Source organism: Mesoplodon bidens (assembly GCF_964165515.1).
Source record: "Mesoplodon bidens genome assembly, chromosome: 1".
Taxonomy (NCBI): Eukaryota; Metazoa; Chordata; class Mammalia; order Artiodactyla; family Ziphiidae; genus Mesoplodon; species Mesoplodon bidens.
Window position 1 is genome coordinate 229,036,709 of NC_138176.1, and position 21,102 is coordinate 229,057,810.

Sequence of the window (21,102 nt, forward strand, 5' to 3'; positions counted from 1 at the left end):
CCAAAGCAGGATGTGCTAAACATTGATGTTATCCGAAAGCTTTTAAGCTCTCTGCTCTAAAGCTACATCCTTGAAACACTGAAAGTTTGATCATTTTGTCTTATGGTACTCTACCAAATAATGGAATGAAAACCACCATCTGTCATTTACATAGACAATGTTAGTCAAATAGTCAAACTCCAAAATTCCTTCTGGTTTAACCAGTGAATAGTAGATGTTTTTAAATTACAGTGACAAGAAGTTTAGATGCAAAAGTAAACCCGTGGTTTGTGACTATGGAACAGGGCACACGGGCACAACTGGACAGAAAACACAGTTCTCATCAGAGAGCCATCTAATCATAACTTACTAAACCAATAACTAATAAAATGGTTTTCTTGCATTTTACCCTGAGAGCTTGTTTGGAGGTTCTAGCAGGGAAGCGCAGCTACTAGTATACCCTTGACCGAAGAACGGTCCTCCTCTATCGGGGAAGGTCATCCTCTTTGACCAAGCACGCAGCTTCAGGAGGGATGCACATGGAGCAGTGAGGGAGGAAGGAGACACCCGCCTAGCCAGCCAGATCAGCCGAATCAACACTGGCGATCAATGGCGTGACAGATGTTGCAGCCAGATCGCCCTCACATCCTCGCATTTTACCCTGAAGAAAAGTGACTGCAACATTAGAGACCAAATTTACTGATTTGCCATACATACCAGTTTTCTATTTTAACTGGCTTATGTTTTAAAAAATATACATTGATAAAACCTGTGTTAGATGCCTTTAGACACACATTTAATGATTATGTGGCATGAAAGGTGAATTTAATATCATAATTAAAGATTCTTAGAAATGTTTCTTGACAGAAGTATGGTAAACTACAGACTGGAATAATCCTCATCATAAAAACAACTAAAATGCTTGATAAATTGTGAGTGTGTGTGTGTGTGTGTGTGTTGAAATGCATTACTGAGTTGCTACAGTAGTAAGGAATCCTCAGAGGGGGGAAAAATGAAAACAGTAATTTAGGGAGGCAAGCAAGCACTAAGAGCTTGTTTTTGTTCTAAGGGTTTTTAACATAACCTCTTCCTTGACATTCACTTCTGACCACTGCACAGGGTGTGGAAAATAAGGGAAGAAGCCTGAACCCACAAAAGGTGAAAGATCCAATAAGAAAACCAAAATAAAGCTGTAAACTTAAAGGCTACATATGTTTCAAATTAGTGGTCAATAATAATAAAACAAAAATTAAAAATGAATGCACAGAAACTTGCTTTTCTTGACCTTGATGTCAGTTGAAAGAGATAAGAAGTCTCTGCTGGGAATTCATTAGCTTAAGCCTGAATTTATGGTAGCTATACTATCATAGATATATATATTTTTAAATTCCCCAAAATTAATGTAAGCCATTACATCAGCTTTGCTTGATGAGTGTCTAGGTGATTTGCAGAATCAAAAACACATCCTCCCCTGAGGGAACAAATTCAACCCAGGCTTCAAAGAATCCTCAAAGAAAAAGTTTCCAGGACAATGGAGTAGCTTATAGTTAACAAGCACAAAAATCACAGAGAAGCAAGGCACCATGAATGACAGCCAGCAAATCCATAGATAGCAGAATAAATCTTCAAAGACTTAAGATGCAGAAATTATTGGACACAAAATATGTAATTATTAAATATTTAAATATATAAAAAAGAAGGTTGGAGGCATTAGCAAGGAACAAAAGGTTATTTTTTTAAAAGACCAAAAAGAGTTGAAAAATAACACAAGATAACCTCTGGAAATGAAAAGTATAGTTCCTTAAGCTGAAGAGAAGAGGCACACAGAGATGAAAAATTTGAAAAAGATGTAGGAGAGAGCGATATGACCCCAATATTTGTCTAACTGGAGTTCCAAAGAAAGGTACAAATAAATGGTATTTAGATCAACAGCTGACTTCTTTTTTGTTTGCTTGTTTGTTTGTTTGTTTGTGATATGCGGGCCTCTCACCGCCACGGCCCCTCCCGCCGCAGAGCACAGGCGCCGGACACATAGGTCCAGTGGCCATGGCTCACGGGCCCAGCCTCCCCGTGGCATGTGGGATCCCCCCGGACCGGGGCACGAACCTGCGTCCCCTGCATCGGCAGGTGGACTCCCAATCACCGCGCCACCAGGGAAGCCCAACAGCTGACTTCTTAATGCAACAAGTGGAAACCAGAAGATGGTAGGGTAATATCTTAAATATGATAAGAGAAAATAACTGTGAACCTGGAATTCTAAACCCAGCAAAAATCTCTCTTAAAAACAAGTATTAAAGACTTTTTTAGACAACTAAAATCTGAGAGAGTTTACTGCAACAGACTCTCACAAAAGGATGTACTTTAGGTAGAAGTAAAATGATTCCAGAGGAAAGTCTGAGATGGAAGAAAGAACAGTTAGCAAAGAGAGTAGCAAAGAAGCAGGTAAATTTTAAAATATTAATAATGCTTAATTTGAAAGAACTAAAATTGTGGTCAAAAATATCTTATGAATTGGAAAAGGGATATTAGAAGTTAAAGAATTCTAAGTCTCCTATATTATTTAGGAGCACGATATTGATTAATGTTAGACTTTATTTGTAGATGTCAAAATAGCTAGGCTAGGGCTTCCCTGGTGGCACAGTGGTTGAGAGTCCGCCTGCCTATGCAGGGGACATGAGTTCGTGCCCCGGTCCAGGAAGATCCCACATGCCGCGGAGCGGCTGGGACCGTGAGCCATTGCTGCTGGGCCTGCACATCCGGAGCCTGTGATCCACAGTGGGAGAGGCCACAATGGTGAGAGGCCGGCGTACTGAAAGAAAAAAAAAATAGCTAGGCTAACCACTAAAAGAAAGAAAAAACTGTATAACTTCCAGCAAACAGAGAAAAATGGTCATTCTCAGATGATTGTATATATTGAATGTTCAGAAAAATATCAGAATCAATAAGAGTTTACAAGTTTGCTAGATACAAAATCAAAATATAAAAGCTAATTTCAAGTGTACACACCAACACTGTCAGAAAAAGCATTTTTGGGGACTTCCCTGACGGTCCAGTGGTTAAGACTTCACCTTCCAGTGCAGGGGGTGCAGCTCTGATCCCTGGTTGGGGAGCTAAGATCCCACATGCCTCACAGCCAAAAAACCAAAACATAAAACAGAAGCAATATAGTAACAAATTCAATAAAGACTTTTAAAATGGTCCCTATCAAAAAAATCTTTAAAAAAATAATAGAAAAATCATTATTTTCATTTACCTCAGCAAGAAGTATAAAATATTTAGACTAAATCTAGCAAGAAATATGCTATAGAAAAAACTTTATTATAATTATTAAAGAAACAGTAATTTTATTAAATTATTAACAAATAATTGGTGTGATTTTCCATATTATTCCTGGATTAGAAGATAATACTGTAAAGGTACACATTTTCCCCAAACTGATATTTAGAATTAATATAATTCCAGTAAAAATTCCAACAACCTAAATGTCCATTGGTGGATGAATGGATAAAGAAAATGTGGTGTATACCTACAATGACAGATTATTCAGCCTTAAAAAAGAACATCCTGCCATATATGACCTGGGTGAACCTTGAGGACGTATGTTTAGTGAAATGTGCCAGTCACAGAAAAAAGAAATATTACTTGATTCCCCTTATGTGAAGTATCTAAAGTAGTCAAATTCAGAAGCAGAGAGTAGAATAGTGGTTGCCAGGGGTAGGGGCAGGGGAAACAGGGAGTTGCTGGTTAGTGGCAAATGAAGCCTCAGTTATGCAAGATGAGCAGGTTCTAGAGCTCTGCTGCACAGCGCCATGCCTATGGTTAACATACAGTTTTGCCCACTTAAGATGTGTTAAGAGAGTAGATCTCATGTTAAATGTTCGTACAACAATTTTTTAAAAAGTCAATCAAGAAAAGTTTTCGTAGATGATTATTACCTACAATGCATAGCTATGCAGGACTTTGTGAGATTAAAAGAAGGACACTTTGGCCTGATGATTAAGTTACTTAAATTCTAGATTGGAGCTATATGATTTTTTTGAGATTTGTTGTTGTTGCTGCTGTTGTTGTTGTTAATTAGGGTAAGATTCCACCTGAAATCAAATGTGTATGCCATAGTTATATGGGTTACAGGCATGAAGGTGTGAACAGCTGTATATAATCCCAAAATTCATGAATAAATATCCTTTCCATGGAAAAACAATCCCAGTAGGCATGTGTGTGTGTGTGTAAAACTTAACAGGTGGATACACTGCTTTATATTAGAGCCAGATAGACAATAACAGCTAATATACTCATGAGGAAGAATATGAAGATGGGGTAAATATTGTGGGGTTGCTGCTTCCCTGATATGAAGATTTATAAAGCAAATGTAATTAAGGCAGTGTGGTGTCAGTGTGTGGATAGACAAAGAGAAGAATGGAAAAGAGTCGAGAGTCCAGTAAAGTCAGGAGACATGATGTATGACCATGCTGGTACTGCAGATCACAGGGTAATAAGGCCATTGGAATAACTGGGAGTCCTGGTTGAAAAACAAGAAAGAGAAAGGAAAGGAGAGAAGAGGAGAGGAGAAGAGAGGAAAAGTAAAAAAGAAAAGCTATCTCTAACTCACGTAAAACACAAAAATCAATCCTAGATACACTAAAGATATAAATGTGAAACAGAAAAACTATAAAAAATTTAAAAGACGATATAAGAATATCTTCATGATCTCAGGGTGGGGAAGAATTTCTTAAACAGCCTACAAAAAAGGCAAGTCATAAAATAAGACTGATTCATTCTAACGTTAAACTCAAAACGTGCCTTAATGAGAGTGAAAGACAAGTCACAAATTATAAAAAAAAATTGTAACAAAAAACAAAGGATAAACACTAATAAAAATATATTAAAAATCCTTACACTTCAGCAAGAAAAACACAAATAACTTAGCAGAAAAATACGCAAAAGATATCAATATGCATTTCACATAGAAGAAAACAGAAATAGTCAATAAACTATGAAAAAATGCTCAAATATATTTGTACTAAGGGAAATGTAAGTTACAACCACAGTGGGATAACATTTCACACCCACCAGATTGGCAATAGAAAGTAGGACATGAACAACTGTGACAGTTCTCGTTCAATGCTGGTGGAATGTAAAGTCGGATGACCCACTTCATAACACAGTTTGGCACTCTCTGTATAGCTGAACATAGGCACCCTCTGAGAAACATGCACAACCTACACTCTAGGGCCTACAGAACTCCTTACATGTGCACCAGAAGACACATACAAGATTGTTCATTATATCCCCAGACAGAGAAACCTTGCTGTCCATCAACAGTACACTGATAAATAAGCTGTGATATAGACTTACAATAGAATACCATAAAGCAATGAAAATTAAAGAACCCAGCTACACACATTAACATGGGTGATTCTAACTTTGAATTTAAAAAACTTAATATCAATAGAATACATAGAGTATGAATCCATTTATGTAAATTTCAAAGCAAAATCAATGCTTTTACTATATTCCTATTTCTAGAAATACATTTACTGTTAAGTCACAAGGGGATGATTATCCTTGAATTCTGGGCATTAATCAGTCTAGAGCAGTGGAGAGAAAAGATGCAATCACAAAAGGGCCCAAAGGGAGCATCGGTGATAATGGTGGTGTTCTATATTATAGCCTTGGCAGCAGGTACATATCATTCTTTGCTATTCTTCCTTAATGTGTTCATAATGGCTTATGCACTACACATCATAGTAAAAATGTAGAGCAAAAAATCAAGCCATAGAGGAGTTCATTCAACATAATTCTATTATGATGTTTAAATCAAAGTAAAACTAATAACGCATTTTTTAGGGATTCAAATGGGGTGGGAAAATTATAATGAAGAAAAGGCAGGGATCAATACCAAATTCAGATTACTGATTTGCCAATGACCTCTGGGGTGAAATAAGACAGATGTGAGAGGGAAAGGACACACAGGGGCTTCCTGAGGTTCTAACAATGTCTCATCTGTGGAGATGGGTGGCAAAGACATGGGCTTTTATTTTACTATTGTCCATTAAACAGTTGTATACCTCAACATATCATCTTGTAGCTATTTCACAATAAAATTTTGAAATACATTTCAACTTAAATAAATGACTACTTAATTAAAAAAATAAAGAGTTTTCTGTGGATGAACTCTTTGAACTAACCCTAGGCATATTTTATCTGCATTTTAATGAGAGACTATAGAAAATAAGGCCAAGCCTGGGCCATGTTAGGTGTGTGATGGCAGAAGGATTTGGGTGACCTGGGAAAATGTGCATACTCAACGTTCTCCCTCAACATTCTAATCTCAGCTCCCTTCCCAGAACCCTCAGACCCCCAACTGCTAGAAGCTTAAGGTTTGGTGGTATTTGCAAATGGCCTTTTTGCCAACAGGCTTCCTGCATCACCCTTTAACCACATGATAGGGTGAAGAGATGAAGACTTCTTGCAGGCTATCTTAGAGACGTTGCTGAGCAAAGGCTGCATGGACCAAAAAGTCATAATGCTACCCTGGATGAGAAGGCTTTTGCTTAAGAAATGACCCCTCTCAATTCTTTCCATGTGCACATAGTATGGATTAAATAAGGCAGTTGTATGGTAATATAGAAATTATTAAAAACATTCTTCTTGAGGTTGACAATGAAGCAGTAGATACATATCCACTACATAGTTGTTAGTTAAAAAAAGTATGTTCCAAATAATCAATTGGTATTCATTTAAAGCACAATAATGGTCTTATTAAAGCTAAATTTAATACATGCTGTATTTGGAAGTAATTTCTTTACCACCACATAGAAACCTTTCCAGCCATCCTTTTTTGTTGCACTGTTGACATTAAGTGGCAAATCAGAAGAATCTCTGATGAAAATTTCCTAAGGCTACACATGTGTGTTTATTTTCAATTCAAACCCATTCTCACTGATCTCCCTACTACATCTCCAATTCTCCCAAATGGATAGGTAACTCATAAATAGAAACCATGTATCATCAAATAACAAGTAGGGTAGGATAGGTACTGTTTAATTTGGAAATGTGAATACAATTCTTAAGGAGTACATGTAAACAAATAGTTCTTGATTTCTCATCAGCCAGCATAGAAAAACTCTTTGTTGTTTACCTTTTAAATTATTTACCTCTAACAATTTCTACCTTTCAAATCTTGAGTTTTCTTTGCAGAAGTATGTCTTATTAGTAACATTAAGTGGAGCAGAAAATAAAGCTATTAGAAGGTAGAGAAGGATTACCTGAGTTGGAGCACAAGGAAAAAACTCCATCTTCATTTCCACTAAAAATTGAATAGTTAATGTTGTCCCGAACTGAGTCAGTAGCAAAAGCTTTTATAGTCACAATAGAAGTACCTGTAAAAATTAGGTTAAAAAAAAAAGAGCTTTAGGAAAAGAAACTTCAGGAAAAACAAGAGCAAACAGTGAGTGGTTATTATTTGCCTATTATATTTTCACTTGTCTTTCAGTCAATGATTATTTATTTAGTGTCTTCAAAAAGCCAAGCCCCATGCTAGGTGCTGGGGATATAGCAACAAAACAAGGTAGAAAAGATCTCTGTCTTCTTGATGGTTATTAACTGATGGAAGGAGATGAACAATAAGTCATTAAAGAAATACATAATCAAGGTAGATTTCAGATATGCTAAGTTCCCTGAAAAGAAATAAACAAGGTTATGTGATATAAAATACTTTTTCTGCAGGGAGGTGGATACCCCTTTGCAGAGGCCACAGAGGAATGACATTCCAGTTGAACTGTGAAGCATGAGAAGCCACAGAAAGAGTGGGAAGAAAATGATTCTAGGAGAAGGAAGAGCAGCACAGAGGCCCTGGGCTGGGAGAGGGCTTGGTTTGGTGAGGCACAGTGCGTAGGGGAAATGTGGATGGTGAAGACAGTGTCGAGGTGGGAGGGACTAGATTTTACTCTAAGTGCAATGGGAAGATATAGAAGCATTTAAAGGAAATAAGTAAAATCATCTGATTTACTTTTAAAAGGCATCAATCTCACTGCTGTCTGGACAACAAGGAGCTGTAAGAAAGGAAAAGAAATACTGCAATAGACCATGCAAGAGACAACAACCTAGGATAGTGGGGGGTGGGGATGAAAAGAAGGGGACAAATTAGAGACATATGCTGACACATTTCCCTGAACATTGCATGGGATGTGGGAAAGGAGGTAACAAGGGTATAAATATAAGAAATCTTCCTTTAACCAGTTTACAGTAGACTTGTAGGTAAAAGCAACCCAACTAGAAAGTAACCAAGGTCTTAACTGCATGATACAGATTCATTCAAGAATTGTTAAGCTAGGGCAGGGGCAGTAAAGAGAAAACTTCAAGGGAAAAACAGAAGTTGATTTAGGGGTAGGAATTAGAGAAGAAAGAAGGAAGTCATGTCAGTTTCTAGGAAACAGACTGATTACCAGCATAAGAGAAGAATTAGTAAGGACTGACAGAGATAATAAGAAAATTGGTATGATTAGAACTGCAATTTCACTGGGAGGATTTTCAAAAATCCATCTTGGCCCCAAGTTAGCACCTTGCCGTCTTTGTTTATGATATCTTATGCCCTTTGCTGCTCACCTCTGCTTTGCTTCCTGTCTTGGTTGTCCATTTGTCTCCCTCCTATGACTGCCTGTTCTGTTTTATTTTTAAGTATTTTTATTTAATCAACTTTATTATGGTAAAACTTACTTACAATAATATACACATAGTTTAAGTATATAGTTCTATATACTACACATGCCTATATACGACTATACACACCTGTAACAACTATACACACCTGTGTAGCCACCATCACAGTCAAGATGTAGAATATTTCTACCACTTCAAAAAGTTCTCTCAGACCCTTGGACAGTCTACATTTGTTTATCCATTACTTACATATGGGCATTTGGGTTGTTTTCAGTATGGGGTTTATGAATAAAGCTGCTATCAACATTCATGTAAAAGGGTTTGATGGCCACATGTCTTCATTCCTGAGGGTTAAACACCTACAGTAAGTGTATGTTTAACATGCATATACTATTAACTGCCAAACTATTTTCCAAAGTGGTTGCTCCATTTTATTTATTTATTTATTTATTATTGATGTATAGTTGATTTATAATGTATTAGTTTCTGGTGTACAGCAAAGTGATTCACTTATACATATATACACATAATATTTTTCATATTCTTTTCCATTATGGTTTATCACAGGATATTGAATATAGTTCCCTGTGCTATACAGTAAGATCTTGTTTTTTACTGTGGTCGACTACTTTACATTCCTGCTAGCAACATAGGGGAATTCCAGTTGCTGTACATCCACTGGTATTGTCAGTATTTTTAATTTTGGTCATCCTAGTGGCTGTGTAGTGGTGTCTCCCTGTGGATTTAATTTTAACCTCCCTAATGTCTGATGATGTTGAGCATCTTTTCATGTTATTACTGGCCATTTCCAATCCCCTTTTTAGTTCATCTTTGTACTTTGCCTTCTTGTTCTCTACTTACCCACCACTTCTGATAATTCTTTACTCAACCTGACCCTCTTGTCTTAGGCCTATAACTTATGGCATCTACTTTAGACTCCCACTCTGGCAATGACCCTGCCTCTCCTCTTAACTTTCATCCTGACCTATAGGATGCTGCCTACTAGCAAAGACATATTGCACTGAGTGGGAGAGATGGGAATGAGGTGGATTCTGTAGGAGGCTCTCTGACTGCTGAGTATGTATCACTGGGGGCCTGATATAAGATGGCATCAGCAAAGCACCAGAGGAAAAGTGAAAGGAAACATTTGATAAGGAAACAGGTGTCAGAGATGAGTATATATCAGGGCTTATTAGCTCAGATGCTTTTTGGTAAAAGCAAGAAACATGGACATATGTAGGAGCTAGATGGGTGGAGGAGGCCAGAGACTGCCTGATGCAACTAAGGCACTCATCTTTAACTTATTACTGCCAGCAGGGAAAGCAGGCTTCAGGATACTGTGGATTCTGGTCTTTTCAAGAGAAGGTCAAAAACTGATATTTATTTTCATGTGAAATCTCCCAATTCCCAAATGTCAGAAAATATTTAATTTAGGGAGAGAAAAATAAGCCACCACCTGGGTTGAACAAAATATTGCTGTGGCTTGACTACAGTCCTGTGTCTGGACATTTACCATTTCTGATAGAGAAGATGAATTTCTCCTTTTTTGTTACCAGCCCTTCTAGCTCTTAGATGATGGTACTTATTTGTCACCCATGAATTTGTTCAGAACACATTTGAAGACTGATCTTACCTCTCTGCTAAAATTGAACTAAATTCCATGAGAGCAGAAGAGCTTTTCCATATATTTGTTTTCTATATATTTCTATAAATCTAGATTAGTTTTGCCTCTAAAGTTTCATGTACTTACAAATCATACAATAACTGTCTTCTTTGCCTTAGCACACATTTTTGAGAATCAAGCATGTTGTTGTGTGTATCAACTGTTTGCTGCTTTATATGTTTCAAATGAAGAAACAAGATAAAACCCCAGAAAAATAACGAAGTGAAGTAGGGATAAGCAATCTACCTGATAAAGAGTTCAAGATAATAATCATAAAGATGCTCAAAGAACTTGGGAGAAAAATGGATGAACACAGAAGTTTAACAAACAGTTTGAAAATTTAAAAAACAACCAAAAGGAGATGAATACAATAACTGAAATTTAAAATTCACTGGAATAGGGCTTGCCTCGTGGTGCAGTGGTTGAGAGTCCGCCTGCCGATGCAGGGGACACGGGTTTGTGACCCAGTCCGGGAAGATCCCACATGCCATGGAGCACCTGGGCCCGTGAGCCATGGCTGCTAAGCCTGCACGTCCAGAGCCTGTGCTCCACAATGGGAGAGGCCACAACAGTGAGGGACCCGCGTACGGCAAAATAATAATAATAATAATAATAATAATAATTCACTGGAATAAATCAACAGTAGATTAGATGATACAGAGGAATGGATCACTGACCTGGAAGACAGAGTATCAGAAATCCCTCAAGTTGAACTGAAAAAAAAAAAAGGATAAAACAATGAAGATAGTTTAAGCAACCTCTGGGACAGCATCAATATTAACATTCATATTATAGGGGTCCCAGAAGAAAAGAGAGAAAGAAAGGACATATTTGAAGACAAAAAAAAACCTGAAGATGTCCTTAACGTGGGAAAGGAAACACAACTCCAGGTCCAGGGAGCACAGAGAGTCCCTAACAGGATCAACACTAAAGAGATGACAGACACTAAGACACGTTGTGATTAAAATGACAAAAGTTAAAGATAAAAAGAGAATATTAAAAGCAGCAAGGGAAAAACAATGTTGCATACCATGGAATCCCATAAGGCTATCAGCTGACTTTACAGCAGAAGCTCTGTAGGCCAGAAGGGAGTGGCATGATATAGTTAAAATGATGAAAGAGAAAGACTTACAACCAAGAACACTCTACTCAGCAACAGTCTCATTCAGATTTGAAGGAAAGATCAAAAGTTTTACAGATGAGCAAAAGCTAAAAGAGTTCAGCACCAGGAATCCAACTTTCTAAGATATGGTAAAGGCACTTCTCTAAGCAGGAAAGAGAAGGCTATAGCTAGAAATATGAAAGTTACAAAAGGAAAAATTTCACTGGTAAAGACAAATATAAGTAAAGGTAGTAGATCAACCCCTTATAAAGCCAGAATGAAGGCTAAAAGACAAAAGTAGTCAAATCATCTACATTCACAATAAGTAGTTAAGGGATACACAAAACAAAAAGATGTGAAATATGATGTCAAAAACAGTAAATGTTAGGGAGTCAAAATGTAGGGTTGTTAAAATGTATTCAAACTAAGAGATCAGCAACGTAAAATAATTATATATATATATATATATACACACACATATATGTGTGTGATTTATATACATAGCTGTATATAAGCCACAAACCAAAAATCTATAACACATACAACACAAAACAGAGAAAGGAATCCAAATATAGCACTAAGACAGTCATCACAAGGGCAGAGAGCAAAAAGAAAAAAAAGGAACAGAAAGAACTACAAAAACAACCACCAAACAATTAACAAAATGGCAATAAGACATACCTATCAATAATTACTTTAAATGTAAATGGATTAAATGCTCCAATCAAAGACATAGAGCGGCTGAATGAATATAAAAACAAGACCCAAATATATTCTGCCTACAAGAGACCTGCTTCAATCTAAAAACACACATAGATTGAAAGTAAGGGGATGGAAAAAAGTATTACATGCAAATAAAAATGAAATGAAAGCTAGGGTAGCAGTACTTTATATCAGACAATATAAGCTTTAAAACAAAGACAGTAATAAGAGACAAAGAGGGACATTACAGAATGATAAAATGATTATTCCAAGAAGATATAACAATTGTAAATATATATGCACCTAAAATAAGAGCACCTAAATATGTAAAGAAAATATTAACAGACATAAAAGGAGTAATTGACAGTAAAACACTAATAGTAGCAGACTTTAACACCCCATTTACCTCAATAGAGAGACAATCCAGACAGAAAATCAATAAGGATATACCAGTCTTAAGCAACACATTAGACCGGGTAGACTTACTAGATATGTATAGAACATTCCACACCAAAGCAGCAGAATACACTTTATTTTCAAGTGTTCATCAATAGATGAATGGATAGAGAAGATGTGATATATATGTGCAATGGGATATTGCTCAGCCTTAAAAAGAAGGAAATCTTGGCAGTTGTGACAATATGGATGCAAATAAATCAGGCAGAGACCGACAAATACTATAGGATTTCACTTACATGTGGAATATAAAAAATAAAACAAATGAACAAACATAACCAAACAGAGACTGAATCATAGATACATACAAAGAACAAACAGGTGGTTGCCAGAAGGGAGGAGAGAAATAGGTGAGGGAGATTACAAGGTACAAATTTCAGATACAAAATAAATGAGTCATGATTTTGAAATGTACAGCGTGGGGAATATAGTCAATAATTATGTAATATCTTTGTATGGTGACAGATGACAACTAGAATTATAATGGTGATAATTTTGAAATGTATAGATATATCTAATTGCTGTGTCATGTACCAGGAACTAACATATTGTCATAGGTCAATTATACTTCAAAAACGAACAAACTCACATAAAAAAGATCAGACTTGCGGTTACCAGAGGCAGGGTCATGGTGGGTAGGGGAATTGGATGAAGGTGGTCAACAGGTACAAACTTCCATTTACAGGATAAATAAATACTAGGAATGTGATGTACAGCAGGTTAAATAGAATTAACACTGCTCTATGTTACATATAAAAGTTGTTAGGAGAGTAAATTCTAAGAGCTCTTATCATGAGGAGAAAATATTTTTTTCTATTTCTTTAGTTTTATATCTATGTGAGATAATGGATGTTCACTTAACTTATTGTAGTAATCATTTCATAATGTATCTAAGTCAAATCATGATGCTGTACACCTTAAACTTATACAGTGTTGTATGTTAATTATAGCTCAATAAAACTGGCAGAAAAATATTGTTCCTTTGTACACCTATTAAGCAGGTGCTTAATAAGTATGGAAAGATGGGAGGTAATAGAGGAGACAGAGAGAGGAAGTAAGGAAAAGAGGTGATCACTGAAGTGTTACAGGCTGGGAGATTAGAAAAATGCTTCTCTGCCTTCAAGACTGTTCTAAAACAACAGCAACTATTTTTTTGTTTTAATTATTCAATGCAAGAACACCACTTCTGATAGTGGGATTTGTAGTAGTTAAAAAAAATAGCACCTATTCGAGATCTCTACTGGGTTTCCTCATTGAATCCTACTGTGGAGAGCCTAGGAACAAGCTTGAAACCCATCCTGATACAGCCCATAGTAAAGACAATCCATAAATGAAGTCAAATTGACATATTTTTTTTTCCGGATAGGTAAAAGGTTTTCACTAAAAAGAAAAGAAGAAAGAAAAGGCCTTGGAACAGACAATATTTTCCCCAGGAGCCTTTTAAACACTTAACACTCAAAGAAAAATGCAACGATCACTATAAATATTAAAAGAAACATGTATGTGATACTGGCCACAAAACTGAAAATGCAGTGGAAAAGGCATAAAACAATATCCATAATGGAGAAAGAACAGGAAAACCAAAACTGGATGTGTTACTCTGTACTTTATTTTAAACATTATGTTTAAAATAAACTGTGATAAAGTTTAAAAATCATTTATCAGAGTTTCCAAATGATTATTCTTTTCAAGCAAGTTATGAAGTCATTCAGTCACAAAATAAAGGATTTTAATCAATCCTTTTCAGTCAAGTTACTACATATGTTGAGAACACTCAAATTGCATTATAATCTGATGCTCACTTTGTTACATTTCAGGAGACCTTGTTAATATTAAAATGTCTTACATTTTGGTAGGAGTATGCCTTCCCAATAGTGCAGTACATTTTATCTTCAGTGCTAAATCACAATTCTGTGCTTCCTGATACAATTTATTTTTTAAACACAGGAAATTTTATTTCAACTGGCTTGTCACATATTCTTAACAATGGCAGTAAGAAGAGAAACAGCCACAATGGCAAGATGTACGGTCTTGCTGATGGCCTTTTCTTCACGGGTTAGAATGCTTATTATATGACCAATCACAAAAGAAAACATGGAGATTGCTTGCATGTAAAAGAACAAAGATGAGAGCAGAAGTGCAAATAAGAATCACATATGGCCTCTCTCATGAAAGGAACAATCCTATTTTTATTGCAAATAAAATGTTCATAATATCAAATGGAACAGTAGCACACAAAAAATATCATTCAATGAAATACAACAAATTAGATGCTGAAGTCAGCAAAGAGATTAAATCTGAGATTGCCTGAGAAAATAGGAAATAACTAAAGGGTCTGGAATTCTAGGTCTTCCCTTATTGTACAGATTTTAAGTAAAAGTCTGTCTCTGGGCATATGGATAAAACTTACAATTACTGCTCACTTCACATCAAGGTAAAAATGGTAAAACATGAAAAACAATACTGAACATTCCAACAAACGAAAGCCCAGGACCAGATGGCTTCACAGGCGAATTCTATCAAACATTTAGAGAAGAGCTAACACCTATCATTCTCAAACTCTTCCAAAATACAGCAGAGGGAGGAACACTCCAAAACTCATTCTACAAGACCAACATCACCCTCATATCAAAACCAGATAAAGATGTCACAAAGAAAGAAAACTACAGGCCAATACCACTGATGAACATAGATGCAAAAATCCTCAACAAAATACTAGCAAACAGAATCCAACAGCACATTAAAAGAATCATACATCATGATCAAGTGGGGTTTATCTCAGGAATGCAAGGATTCTTCAATATACGCAAATCAATTAATGTGATACACCATATTAACAAACTGAGGGATAAAAAACATACGATCATCACAATAGATGCAGAAAAAGCTTTTGACAAAATTCAACACCCATTTATGATAAAAACCCTCCAGAAAGTAGGCATACAGTGAACTTACATCAACATAATAAAGGCCATATATGACAAACCCACAGCCAACATTGTCCTCAATGGTGAAAAACTGAAACCATTTCGACTAAGATCAGGAAGAAGACAAGGTGGCCCACTCTCACCACTCTTATTCAACATAGTTAGGAAAGTTTTAGCCACTGCAATCAGAGAAGAAAAAGAAATAAAAAGAATCCAAATCAGAAAAGAAATAAAACTGTCACTGTTTGCAGATGACATGATACTATACATAGAGAATCCTAAAGACGCTACCAGAAAACTACTAAGGTAATCAATGAATTTGGTAAAGTAGCAGGATGCAAAATTAATGCACAGAAATCTCTTGCATTCCTATACACTAATGATGAAAAATCTGAAAGAGAAATTAGGGAAACACTCACATTTACCATTGCAACACAAAGAATAAAATACCTAGGACTAAACCTACCTAAGGAGACAAAAGAACTGTATGCAGAAAACTACAAGACACTGATGAAAGAAATTAAAGATGATACAAACAGATGGAGAGATATGCCATGTTCTTGGATTGGAAGAATCAACATTGTGAAAATGATTCTACTACCCAAAGCAATCTACAGATACAAATCAATACCTATCAAACTACCACTGGCATTTTTCACAGAACTAGAACAAAAATTCTCACAATTTGTATGGAAACACAAAAGACCCCAAATAGCCAAAGCAATCTTGAGAATGAAAAACGGAGCTGGAGAAATCAGGTTCCCACACTTCAGACTATACTACAAATCTACAGTAATCAAGACAGTATGGTACTGGCACAAAAACAGAAATATAGATCAATGGAACAGGATAGAAAGCCCAGAGATATACCCATGCACGTATGGTCACCTTATATTTGATAAAGGGGGAAAGAATATACAATGGAGAAAAGACAGCCTCCTCAATAAGTAGTGCTGGGAAAACTGGACAGCTATATGTAAAAGAATGAAATTAGAACACTCCCTAACACCATACACAAAAATAAACTCAAAAGAGATTAAAGACCTAAACATAAGGCCAGACACTATAAAACTCTTAGAGGAAAACATAGGCAGAACACTCTATAACATAAATCACAGCAAGATCCTTTTTCACCCACCTCCTAGAGAAATGGAAATAAAAACAAAAATAAACAAATGGGACCTAATGAAACTTAAAAGCTTTTGTACAGCAAAGCAAACCATAAACAAGATGAAAAGACAACTCTCATAATGGGAGAAAATATTTGCAAATGAAGCAACTGAGAAAGGATTAATCTCCAAAATTTACAAGCAGCTCATGCAGCTCAATATCAAAAAAAAAAAAAAACACCCAAACCCAATGCACAAATGGGCAGAAGACCTAAATAGATATTTCTCCAAAGAAGATATACAGATTGCCAACAAACATATGAAAGAATGCTCAACATCATTAATCATTAGATAAATGCAAATCAAAACTACAATGACGTATCACCTCACGCCAGTCAGAATAGCCATCATCAAAAATCTAGAAACAATAAATGCTGGAGAGGGTGTGGAGAAAAGGAAATCTTCTTGCACTGTTGGTGGGAATGTAAATTGATACAGCCACTATGGAGGTTCCTTAAAAAACTAAAAGTAGAACTACCATACGACCCAGCAATCCCACTACTGGGCATATACCCTGAGAGAACCATAATTCAAAAAGAGTCATGTACCATAATGTTCACTGCAGCTCTATTTACAATAGCCAGGACATGGAAGCAACCTAAGTGTCCATCAACAGATGAATGGATAAAGAAGATGTGGCACATATATACAATGGAATATTACTTAGCCATAAAAAGAAACGAAATTGAGTTATTTGTAATGAGGTGGATGGACCTAGAGTCTGTCATACAGAGTGAAGTAAGTCAGAAAGAGAAAAACAAATACCATATGGTAACACATATATATGGAATCTAAAAAAAGAAAAAAATTGTTCTGAAGAACTTAGGGGCAGGACAGGAATAAAGACGTAGATGTAGAGAATGGACTTGAGGACACGGGGAAGGGGAAGGGTAAGCTGGGCGAAGTGAGAGAGTGGCATGGACTTATACATACTACCAAATGTAAATAGATAGCTAGTGGGAAGCAGCCGCATAGCACAGGGAGATCAGCTCAGTGCTTTGTGTCCATCGAGATGGGTGGGATAGGGAGGGTGGGATGGAGATGTAAGAGGGAGGAGATATGGGGATATATGTATATGTATAGTTGATTAAGCAGAAACTAACATACCATTGTAAAGCAATTATACTCCAATAAAGATGTAAAAAAAAAGTACTGTACCTTCAATTTCCATGAGGTAAGTGAAACATAGAAGCATTTGCTTTTTACATTTTTAGGCTTTTATGAGTTTCATTTTAAGTCTAACATTGCGTAAAAATGTATAACACATTTAATGTTCTTGTTCTTTTCTTCTTTACAAAAATACTGTTAAAACACTACCCACCTACAGCAACAGTGAACTATCCATTTAAAGGCAGAATTATATAACAATAAATGCACTGGGAGTATAAAAATCAATATTTGTGGATATATTTAGGTAAAATAATTATGAGAACTTTTATTTAGAGTTGTCCCTGAGTAAATAATTCTAGAGTTTTACTTTTGTTATTTCTAAGCAATGCAAGCATTTTCTTATAGATGACTGACTTGAGAAAGATTTTTTAAAACATTTGGATGATTTTTGAAATATCTGTTATCTCTTAAATGTCCAGCCACTGAAACAGTTGAACATATTTCAGTCATTTAAGAAAAAAAAGTGGGAGTCACATCAGCAAGATGACTGAATAGAAAACCTTAGATCTAGTCCCCCATAGAGATATAGTCTAACAACAAGAGTAGATGGTCCAAAAAGTCTTTATGAAAACTCCAGGCCAAAAGGTAGTGGGATGATTTATTCAAAGTGCTGAAAGAAAAAAATTGTCACCAAGAATATTATATCTAACAAAACTATCCTTCAAAAATGAAGAAGAAATAAAGACCTCCAATAAACAAAAGCTCAGAGAGTTCATCACCACTAGATCTGCCTCAGAGGAAATGCTTGAGGAAGTCCTTCAAGTTGAAATAAAAGGAGTCTAGATAGTAACGTGAAAGCACACAAAAATATAAAGTTCTTTGGTTAAGGTAAATCTACAGACAAATAGAAAATCCTGCAACACTGTAATGGTGGTACATAAATCACTTTTAATTCTGGTATAAAATCTAAAAGATAAAAGCATTAAATATAACTTTAAGTATAAAACTATGTTAATGGACCAATATATAAAAAGATGTAACTTGTGAAATTGATATCATAAAGTGGGAGGGAGAAGTAAAGGAGAAGAGTTTTTGTATGTGATTAAAGTTAAGTTGTTATCAGTTTAAAGTGGATTGCTAAAACTAGAAGATGTTTTATGTAATCCCCATGGTAACCACAAGGAAAACACCTATAGAAGAAACACAAAAGGAAATAAGAAGGAACTCAAAGCTCGACACTTCAAAAAATCAGTGAGATACAAAGGAAGGCAGCAAGAGAACAAAAGAGGGACAAAATAATTACAAAACATACAGAAAACAATTTTAAAATGTCAAAACTAAGTCCCTCCTGATCATAATTACTTTAAACATAAATGGATAAAAAGTCCCCAATTAGGGGCTTCCCTGGTGGCGCAGTGGTTGAGAGTCCACCTGCCGATGCAGGGGACATGGGTTCATGCCCCGGTACAGAAAGATCCCACATGCCATGGAGCGGCTAGCCCCATGAGCCATGGCTGCTGAGCCTGCGCGTCCAGAGCCTGTGCTCCACAACGGGAGAGGACACAACAGTGAGAGGCCCGTGTACCGCAAAAAAAAATAAAAATAAAATAAAGTCCCCAATTAAAAAAACATAGTGGCTGAATGGGTTAAAAACAACCCACAAACTCCAACTACATACTGTCTAGAAGACACTCATTTTAGGTATAAGGACACCCATAGGCTGAAAGTGAAAGGATGGAGAAAGATATTCCATGCAAATGGTACACCAAAGACGACAGGGATGGCTGTACTTATATCAAACAAAATGAGTTTAAGTCAAAGACTGTCATGAGACAAAGAAGGACATTATATAAAAAAAGGTCTATTCACCAAGAATATGTAGCAATTATAAGTATATATGCACCTAAGAGTACAGCACCTGAACATATGAAGCAAACACTGACAGAAATGAAGGGAGAAATAGATAGTAACACAATAATAGCAGGATATTTCAATTCCCCACTTTCAATAATGGATATATCAACCAAACAAAAGATCAATAAGGAAGCAGAGGACTTGAACAACATTATAGACTAACTGGACCTAAGAGACATACACAGAAGACTTAACCCAACAATAGCAGAATACACATTCTCATGTGTATTAAACATTTCCAAGTGTATCCGCAAGAGCACATGGAACATTCTCCAGGGCATATCACATGTTAGGCCACAGAATCTGGACAAATTTAAGAAGATTATACCAACTATCTTTTCTGACTATGATGGAATGAAACTAGAAATAAACAACAAAGAAAAACTAGAAAATTTACAAATACATGGAAATTAAATAGCATGCTCTTTAACAACTAACAGGTCAAAGAAGTAATCTAAAGGAAAATTAGATAATATCTTGAGACAAACGAAACAAAAACACAACATATCAAAACATGAGATGCAGCAAAAGCAGTACTAAGAGGGAATTTTATAGCAGTAACTGCCTACATTAAAAAAGAAGAAAGATTGCAAATCAACAGCATAGGTTTATACCTCAAGGATATAGAAAAAGAGGAACAAACTGAAAACAAAGGAAGGAATAAAAAAATAAAGATTAGAGTAGAAATAAATAAAATAGCATAAAAACAATTAAAAATCAATAAAACTTTTATTTTGAAAAAGATCAGTAAAATTGACAATTCCTTAGCTAGAAAAGAAAAAAAGAAGTGAGAAGCCTCAAATAAGAAAAATCAGAAATGTGAAAGGGGACACATTACAACTGATGCCATAGAAATAAAAAGTATCATAAGAGACTACTATGAACAATTATACACCAACAAATTAGATAACTTAGAAGAAACGGATACATTTATAGAAACATACACCCTACCAAAATCAAATCATGAAGAAAGAAAAAATCTGAACAGATCTGTAACTAGTTAGGAGATTGAATCAGTAATCAAAAATCTCCCAGTAAAGAGGAACAGATGGCTTCACTGGTGAATTCTACCAAACACATAAAGAAGAATTAACACCAGTTCTTCTCAAACTCTTCCAAAAAAATTAAAAAGGATAGAACACTTCCAAACTTATTTTATGAGGCCAGCATTACTCTGATACCAAAACCAGGCTGAGACACTGCAAGAAAAGAAAACTACACACCAATAGCCCTGGTGAATATAGATACAAAGACCCTCAACAAAGTATTAGCAAACTGAATTAAACAGCATATTAAAATGATCAGGTGCCATAACCAATTGAGACTCAACCCTGGGATTCAATCATTGTTCAACATATGAAAATCCATCACTATGATACACCACATTAATAGAACAAAGGATAAGAAATCACAATACAT

General features: G+C 35.8%; 1 protein-coding gene across 1 annotated transcript in view; it reads right to left on the minus strand.

Annotated features, from left to right (window-relative positions):
- DCHS2 (dachsous cadherin-related 2) overlaps positions 1-21,102 on the minus strand; it is a gene marked incomplete at both ends in the record, with an annotated part of 312,361 nt that overhangs the window by 31,990 nt on the left and 259,269 nt on the right. Inside the window, one exon of the mRNA XM_081240754.1 lies at positions 7,248-7,361. Within this exon, the coding sequence (XP_081096880.1) occupies positions 7,248-7,361 (114 nt within the window). The remainder of the gene's footprint in view (positions 1-7,247; positions 7,362-21,102) is intronic.